The sequence below is a fragment of the Lissotriton vulgaris genome, chromosome 1_1 (assembly GCF_964263255.1).
Source record: "Lissotriton vulgaris chromosome 1_1, aLisVul1.2, whole genome shotgun sequence".
NCBI lineage: Eukaryota > Metazoa > Chordata > Amphibia > Caudata > Salamandridae > Lissotriton > Lissotriton vulgaris.
The window spans coordinates 184,422,413-184,432,063 of NC_141685.1; the positions used below are offsets into that span (position 1 = coordinate 184,422,413).

A 9,651-nucleotide genomic window follows, 5' to 3' on the forward strand; every position below is an offset into this window, starting at 1 on the left:
TGTACCCAAAACATTGCTTGCATTTCGAGCACTCATAAGGTTTTTCCCCAGAGTGAGATCGCACATAAAGCATAACACTGTCTTTCAGATTCAACCTTTTATGGCATAAGGATTTTCTCTAGTGTGGAGTTTCTCATGGTGAAATAGCATTTTTTTCTGCAGCTTTTCTGGCATTCAGAGCACTCATAAGGTTTTTCATCAGTATGGAGTCGCTTATGGTTAGTGAGGCTGTGCCTATCAAATAGGAATTTCTGGCAATCACAGCATTGGTAATGTTTTTCCCCTCTCTGCGTCTGCTCATGTAGAATGAGATTGAGTTTAAAATGTATGCTTTTCTGGCATTCGGAGAACTGATTATTTTGATGGTGTGTTTTCTTATGGTGCTTGTAACCATCTCTACCTCTGAATCTTTTCTGACATTTAGAGCACTGATAAAAGAAATTCTCCAGTGTGGATTCTCACATGTTCAGTGAGATGAGATTTACGGCTGAAACATTTTTGACATTCGGAGCACTGATAAGGTTTTTCCCCAGTGTGGATTCTTATATGATGGGTGAGACTGTTTTTTCCAGTGAAAAATTTGTGGCATTCAGAGCACTGATAAGGTTTTTCCCCAGTGTGGGTTCTTATATGCCGAACGAGAGTCTTTCTTTCTCTGAAACATTTCTGGCATTCAGAGCACTGATAAGGTTTTTCCCCAGTGTGGGTTCTTATATGATGAGTGAGACGGCTTTTTTCAATGAAACATATCTGGCATTCAGAGCACTGATAAGGTTTTTCCCCCGTGTGGGTTCTTATATGATGAATGAGACTGTGTTTTGTACTGAAACATTTGTGGCATTCAGAGCACTGATAAGGTTTTTCCCCAGTGTGGGTTCTTATATGATGAATGAAACTGCTTTTTACACTGAAACATTTGTCACATTCAGAGCACTGATAACGTGTTACCCTAGTGTGGAATCTGACATGTGCAGTTAGAAGTGATTTAAGTTTGAAATCTTTTAGGCATTCAGGGCACTGATAAGGTTCTTCCCCAGTGTGGGTTATTATATGTTGAGAAAGACTTCTTTTGTCTCGGAAATATTTTTGGCATTCAGAGCACTGATAATGTTTTTCCCCAGTGTGGGCTCTTCTATGCTGAGTGAGACTGTTTTTGTAAATGAAACATTTTTGGCAATCAGTGCACTGATAAGGTTTATCCCCAGTGTGGGTTCTTCTATGCTGAGTGAGACTTTTTTTGTCAATGAAACATTTCTGGCATTCAGAGCACTGATAAGGTTTTTCCCCAGTGTGGGTTCTTGTATGCCGAGTGAGACTACTTTTTATACTGAAACATTTCTGGCATTCAGAGCACTGATAAGGTTTTTCCCCAGTGTGGGTTTTTATATGCACTGTGAGATGACTTTTTATACTGAAACATTTCTGGCATTCAGAGCACTGATAAGGTTTTTCCCCAGTGTGGGTTAGTATATGCAGCGTGAGATGTCTTTTTTCACTGAAACATTTCTGGCATTCAGAGCACTGATAAGGTTTTTCCCCAGTGTGGGTTTGTATATGGAGCGTGAGATGTCTTTTTTCACTGAAACATTTCTGGCATTCAGAGCACTGATAAGGTTTTTCCCCAGTGTGGAATCTCAAATGTGCAGTTAAAAGGGATTTACGGTGGAAATTTTTTGGACATTCAGAACACTGATAAGGGTTTTCCCCAGAGTGGATTCTTGTATGTTCAGTGAGTCTGCTTTTGAAACTGAAACATTTCTGGCATTCAGAGCACTGAAAAGGTTTATCCCCAGTGTGGGCTCCTCTATGCTGAGTGAGACTGTTTTTGTAAATGAAACATTTTTGGCAATCAGTGCACTGATAAGGTTTATCCCCAGTGTGGGTTCTTCTATGCTGAGTGAGACTGTTTTTGTCAATGAAACATTTTTGGCAATCAGTGCACTGATAAGGTTTTTCCCCAGTGTGGGTTCTTCTTGTATGGCGCGTGAGTGCGCTTTTGTTACAAAAACTTTCCTGGCCTTCAGAGCACTGATAAGGTTTTTCCCCAGAGTGGACTTTCATATGTTCAGTGAAATAAGATTTACGGCTGAAACTTTTTTGGCAATCAGCGCACTGGTAAGGCTTTTCCACAGAGTGGGTTAATGCATGTCGATATAGACTCGGTTTGATACTAAACCTTTTCTGGCATTCAGAGCACTGATAAGGTTTTTCCCCAGTGTGGATTCTCATATGCTCAGTGAGATAAGATTTACGCCTGAAACTTTTTTGGCATACTTTGCACGGAGAGTGGTTTTCCCCAGTGTGGATTCTCATATGCTCAGTGAGATAAGATTTACGCCTGAAACTTTTTTGGCATACTTTGCACTGAGAGTGGTTTCCCCCAGTGTGCATTCTCTCAAATTCAGTGAGATGAGATTTATGGCTGTATCTTTTTTGGCACAAGTAACTTTTTCTCCCGACTTCGATTAATTTCCCTCGATCGAGGCGGGTTTGAACAATGAATTTGTTCTCACAGTCCGTGTTTTTATAAGGTGTATTCCTAGACTTAATACCTCTACATTTAGGTTTCTCTTGCTTATATGCCACGGTAAGAGTGAACCTGATTTTAGAGTCGGGCTTGTTTAGATAATGTTTGAGTGTAATCTTCTTAACACTTGAATTGAGCAAAATATGTCTGGAACCAGCCCTGTAACACCTGTTGAAATGTTTCTAGCAGATAATAGTCTTTAGGTAATAGCCTCTCTGGCAGCAACTTAATTTGTGACTGAAGTTTTTCTCAAATCTATTTGTATAGGTTCTTAGTAATGTAGTAATAAGGTGTTAGTCTGATATTTAATGATTAAACTGATATGTACCTTTTTGCACTGATGTAATGGCAGTAACTGAGGGCGTTAGAACGTGCACAGTACTATTGTGGATCATTAGTCGCAGAACATCAGTTCCTTTTACCCTTTCTATGTTTGGGGTAAGGTTAAGGTTTGTAGTTCTGAGGATGAGGATTTATTTACATTAGATATAGCGCAACGGTGCTCCTTTAATCCATTTTTATATTTAACAGTTTTACATATCACTCCTGCACAACAGATAATTTTGAGGCGATTTGCATAGAATTACAGAACAGTACACAATAAAAAGGAAACAATCTGGGATGGTCATGAACACAATAAAGTGATGAATTTTTAAGGTTTTCCCAAGAGTGAGCAGAGTGGGTCGTGGTGTTCTATCCAGAGGCAGATAGTCTCAAACCTGCATAACTGGTTAAAATGGTTGTTGAACAAAGGTGATTTTCCAATCTTTTGGTTGCTAACGTGTCAGCTTCGAAGTCTTTTTTCAGTGTCTTTTCTTTGATGGTTTGCAGGAGAAACCTTTAGTTGTAACTTTTTATGCAGTGTGTGCTTACTCTCTAGAATTACATGATGCTTTAGATGAACGTTATTCTGTCATGCTGAGGCAATTTGTTTTTCTGATAATCTTTCAGATGAGGATGCTGAAGTGATCTTTCTACAATATTTCTGATGCTGTGTGCACAGATATGGCTTTGCTCTGGGTTAATGGAATTCAAAATTAGAGACTTCACTTACAGGTACAGTAATTTCCTCGCCACACTTAGATTTCTTGAAATTGTTTAAACGTAAAATGCTGGATGTCCTTCAGTTTTTCAAAATAATCCTTCTTATGGCACCGACATTCAGTTGCTTAGTGCTAAATCTTGCTTTCTTCGTCCGTAATTTCAATCACCTATAGTATTAAAATTAAATAGTTAATACATGTACATTTCCAAAAATATAATTTACAAGCCAAATCAATGCAGAAGTTTGAATATGCTGAGCTGTGTTTCAGACAGAGCAGAGTGTAGAATGGTAGCAAGAGAGTACTTGGATGTAGGAGTGAGGATTTGTAGAATTTTCAACATTTTATTAAGCTCACAAAGGATACATGTACCCAATGGAGTTGTAACATAGAATCCCAAAGGCAGATATTAAAGTCATATGGACTGGCCCCAAACAGATATTAAAAAAATATATACTATTAATTCATTTGTAATGCAGATTTCTGGGAAGGGAATGACTCCTCCACGGGCAACAGGCGTTTTCCCCTGCCCTGAGTTACCACCTACTTGTATCTGGTTTCCTGACTTTTGAGTTTTGGCCTCTGCCTCAAGCAAATCTATTGTGTGCTGCGAAGACTATGCCTAGACCTATCCCTCAACTATGGTCCAGAGTGTGAATCAAGGGCAATGAAATGAAGCCGTACTTTCATGTGTTCATTTTATTCCACCTGATCATTAGTTGTTAGGTTTTTCTGCACCTGGATTTACTGGGACACAATCTTTTTCCAGACAGAAAAATTAGACTGAAAAGACGCATAAGACTCTGGGTGCAGCAGAAGCAGCGAAGACTTATGCTGTTTTTTTCACTAACTGGGGGAAACACACAATTCTTCCCTCTGTTGGTGTTCACAGTTGTTGTCGGCCTGTGATTCGGCGGTGAGTGCAGAGCGTATCGATTAGAGCCGAGGGGTCGAGCCGAGGAGGAGTTGACGAGCAAGGGGAGCGGAGCCTGGGACGACTGCCAGGGTTTGTTTTGTGACCGGTTTTCACTTCACCCGCGTCCTGTTATACGGGCGCTTTAAGTTCTACGGATCTGCTGTGGGGGCAGGAACGTCCGCTGCCGGCACCGCAGTGCTAAGGCACTGCTGGTGCAGCTTGTGCGGTGGCACAGAGGAGCACAGAGGAGCCTTGGCCTGCCACCTGATTTATGTCAAAAATGTGTTTATTAATTTATTTTTCCACAGTTCACAGGCATCAGAAAGCCTCAACAGAATTATAACAGGTGGACAAAGTGCATTGATCAATATAAACCAGCTCCTCCTCTTATTAGATAAGCCAAATGAAAGATACAGCTTCTAAGTGCCCCGGATCTGAGAGAGAGAGAGAGATAAAAAAGAAAAAAAAGATCATGCAACTTTGCTGAGCAAGCAGATAGTTCTAAAGAAAACTCAACGGCCTTCTGTAACGGTAATTTCTCCAGGTTGCTCCACCGAGGTGTTGTATCCGGAATAGCCAAAAAGCGTGGACAAACTCATCCTAACATGGGATAAGTAATTATGAATCTAACAAGGAACAAAGAAAAAAAACCACAAAAAATCCCACCCCCCAACCCCACCCCGTGGTGGCGGTGTGTTCATACTAACGAGAGGTTTATTTATTTTAACGATTTGTAGAGCACCTGGTGACCCGAAGGCATCCCCGCGCTGTAATGATTGTGTTTATCCAGAGGAGAGGGAAGAGAGGGGAGGGGAATTTATTTAGGGAATAGGAGTGTTTTCAATTTTTTTCTAAAGATGAGGTAGCTGGGTTCCAATCTGAGGGTGCGGGGGAGGGAGTTCCATCCGGTGGAAGCCTTCACGGAGAAGCGTCGGCCTCCAGTACGTGTCTTTTTATATTTGGGGATGTTGGCCAGATGTTCATTCTCAGACCTAAGGGATCTGGGGGCTTTGTATGGAGTTACCAGGTCCCTAAAAATCGAAGGGCCAGCTCCATTGATCAGTTTGTATGCAGTGCACATGGCTTTGAATTCCACCCTTTGGCGCACTGGTAACCAGTGCAGGGCCTTGATGGCTGGTTTAGCTGACACTCTGGAGGGAAGGTTCATAAGAAGTCGGGCTGCTGCATTCTGTGTTCGTTGCAGTTTAGCCATGGTGGCCTCTGGGGCTCCCAGATAAACCATGTTGCTGTAGTCCAACCGTGACAATATTAGCCCTTGGACTAGGAGTTTTCTGGATGCGGGCGGGAGTAAGGGGAGAATCCTGCGGGTGGTGCGCATAAGCCCAAAACAGGTTCCTGCTGTTTTGGCCGCTTGCGTTTTCATTGAAAGCTCGGGTTCAAGCCAGACTCCTAGAGTCTTAATTTCTTGTTTCGGGGTGGGAATTTCCCCAAACACGTCTGGCCAGACCGATGGGGGGATGGTCACCCATTGATGGTCACCCATTGGGATTGTGATCAAAACTGGAAGAGATGGCGGGCTCTGATGGTGGAGGGACACACCGCAGACGGACGGCCCTGGGAGAGGAAGGAGACAAGGGGGCCCCATTTAAATTCGAAATTCTTATAATTATCCCTGAAAATATCAGCCATACTTTCTAGGCTAAGCAGTCTCCAAGGACGAGAGTGCCATAGGGAAATAGCTGGAGCCTCCCTTCTCTTCCAGGCGGCTGCCAGGGTGACCTTAGCTGCCCCACAGGCACCACTATTAAAGTATGGGACTCAATTTCGGGCGACGACAGGTGGACTTCTTTTCCATCCCCATTCACTCCAATCCATTTCAATCCAGCTTCCCCCGGCCCAACATGAGGGACCCTTTGAGGCCTGGAGAAGGGGAGGCGGCTTAGCTCTAATACATTTCTTCCACAATTTTGATCCCCTTACTTTTGATCAATGTCAAAGGGTCTTTGAATTGAAGAACACGGAAAGATATCAGTATATCCAATTGATGCACTGGGCCCTCACACGTCAGATACGGGAGGCTGCTACTCGACCTCTCACAAAATGTGAGGCCTTTCTCACCAAGACTGCTAACATGAAAGGGGTGATCTCATTTATCTATAGCTTCCTCCTTAAAACAGTGCTTTCCCCGCGCCCCCGGTATATGTCTATGTGGGAAGACTTAATTCACTGTCCTATTTCCGATGAGGAATGGACGCATCTATGGTACGACATCGCACGCTTCAATCATTCCTCAGAACTCAGGGAACTGCCGCCTGATTTTACGTATACACAGAGCATTGAGCAGAGCAGAGCTGAGGAGAGCTGAGCCGAGGAGTGGAGTGAAGTGCCTACATCTGCCGTCTGTAGGTGGACTGGCTCTGGATCCCGCTCTTGCTCATGAACGATTGCCAGCATTCTCCCTTGTACTCGTGACAGCGATGAATAGCAACGAGCAAGCAATGAACAGTGAGTGGTGAGTGACAAGTGGCAAGAGGTGTGTGGCGTGTGGCGAGTAGTTAAGGTTGATCAGTCCTTAAGTCGCTGAGCCATTGGAGTCTGTAATAACTCTGTAATACAAAATCTGCGAAATTATGCAAAGGGGAAAGTGACAATAGACTTTGACCCTGTTGAAGCACTCCTTGACCCATGAATTACTCTGCATGCCTAGACTACAGCCATACCCGGAGCCAGATATTAATCAATCGATTAATTAATTAGTTATTTAAATAAGTAACCAGCAGCACAGGCGGATTCTGTACTGAGGTGTGCTTTGGGGTGTTTTCGTTTGGAGGTGATTTTCTCCTATCAAAGCACCGTTTGGTCTTGTCACTGGCCCTTTTGATTCTCTGAAAGAAGCAAGACTTCTTCACCTTAGAGGGTGTATTATGAGGTCAGGAAAGGAGCGGCCACCTTTCCCTCCTATCAAAAGGAATAGATAAATACAACAAACACTAATATTAGATATGTTTAAAATAAAACAGGCAGGTGACATATAGTCCTTTAAATCATCTAAGGTCCATACATTTGGGAAACTGGGAAAGTCGCCGTCAAAGTTTGATTTAATGAAAGATCCAACTGGTGCTATGCTAACATTGCTAACTAACTCATGTGATCTTCAAACTCCAATTAAACCACTGAGTAGAACAAATATTATATCCCCTAAGCAAGGAGTAAGTGAACCAGGCCACCCTGCGTCTGAAGCTGAAGTCGAATGTCAAATTCAACTAAGGACCAAGTCAACCATTGGGGTGAAATAACGGACCGAGAGATGTTAACTATTACACTTACTGGTCGTTCACAACAAGAGGACGCAAAATGCACAAATCTAACAATGGGAGATACTCAGCAATTACTACCAACTAGGCAGCCAATGCCAATAGAAGTGAAAGTAAAAATCAGAAAAGGTAACGGGATAGGGGAACCATCTAATTTGGGCCAAATAAATCAACCATAGCAAGAAGCTCCAATTGAACTAAATAGTGGGGTGAAAATCATAAGGGAAGCCAATACCCCACTGAAATCGGACCTTACTCTGTGTAAAATAAATTCAGTTAAGAAACAGGACCAGCCTAAATTTAATCAAAATAACAGATCTCAAATTAATAAGGACGAATACAACATCAACCCAGAAACTCTGCAGCGCTGGAGTACTCCGTATCAAAAAGACGTTGTGAATAGTAGTCCACAATTCATTAATTCTTGTGACGAGGGACATCATTTTCAAGAACCACAAAAAGAGGAGTATAAGGACCTATCATTCATAAATGGGCAACACCATAGCCCAGTTACTCAGGCACCAGGAAGTGGGAATGCTGGAGCAATTTGGGATTTATTCTTCAAAACCTTGCAATTAACTCTGGAAGCTTTAACATATCAGTCCAACAAAAAGGAGGTCCAAATAGATCTCGAGCCCTATGGCATCCTCTGTTACCGGAATTGAGCAGAAGATAGCAGCGCAAAATAATCTAATAGTAAGGGCACAATCCCAGCCAATATCTACGTATGCAGAGTGTAGTTGTGCCCCACTAATTAACAAACTAGCTACCATTCCGGATATTTTAAAAACAATATTTGACGATGTAAAAGGGAATTTTCCTAATGTGGGATTTCAAACCATCAAGACCGACTGCCCCTCTAAAGGTACAATAAAATGTAAAGACAATACTGTTGTTGATAAAGAAAAAATAGATGATAAAACAAAAGATCAAGAAGTGATAAATCTATGCTCGACACAATCAACAATGACAGACGCATCTCCGGAAGTTCATCTATCAAAAAGACAGAGGAAAAAAACAACGTAAAGCAAGAAATAATGCTCATAAAGGTATAAAAAAGTACAAATGCATCAGATATAGTGAGATTGAACACTGGAAACAACCATGACCAAATATCATATTGTGAAGGTGAGGGTAAACATATGTCTCCAACAAAACCCTTTTACCCTCTATTTAATAAGGATCTACTGGAGGTACAAGCAGTTATGAAAAATAAATGCCTAAACAATCAAGCTGATAGTATAAAAATTATAGAGAATGGGAAAATACAGTCCTTAGAATTGGTGCAAGTGGAGGAATATAATAAACAGGTGGAAAATAAGCCATCACAATTGGAAACAAATAGAGCAAAGAGTGAGAGTATCAGAGGGGATGAAACAAATAGAGATTTGTTAAAAACCTGGAAGATCTGGGAACCGAAACGAAGCAGTTACATAAACATCGACAATCATGGTCTCAAACTGTTAGTAATCATAATGGAAGGTTAATTGAGCATGCTCAAGGTGAAAATAGCCTGCAACAAATTAAATTAAATAACCCAGATCAAAAAGAAGGAGTGGTGCAGGTAATTTTTACGCCGGAATATAAATCATGGGGTAATATTTAAACAACTTGCAAACATCCGGACCCAACACAAGATGGCAGGAGTATGAAAAGCATGTGCATCTACAGCACACAAGCCTCGAACAGAGGATTAATGGCCCCAAATCCCTGCCGTGGTATCTTGTCATGTTGTGTCTGAGTGTGCCATGTGATGTGGCGGGCTATAATGCTTGGTGTGATTTGGTCATTTTTGACAAGGTGGAGTGCTGAACCGTCAGGCAACTTTTGATTTTCTTTGTTTTTGGGATCGTGTGATATAGTGCGGTACCTACCGTATGATGTAAATTA

At 41.9% G+C, this 9,651-nt stretch overlaps 1 protein-coding gene across 1 annotated transcript; it reads right to left on the bottom strand.

Annotated features, from left to right (window-relative positions):
* Positions 1–420: 420 nt before the first annotated feature.
* Positions 421–2,406, bottom strand: LOC147738102 (uncharacterized). Its single transcript, XM_086952138.1, has one exon. The coding sequence runs from the start codon at positions 2,389–2,391 to the stop codon at positions 421–423; it is 1,971 nt and encodes a 656-aa protein (XP_086808264.1). The 5' UTR covers positions 2,392–2,406.
* Between the last annotated feature and the right edge of the window lie 7,245 nt (positions 2,407–9,651).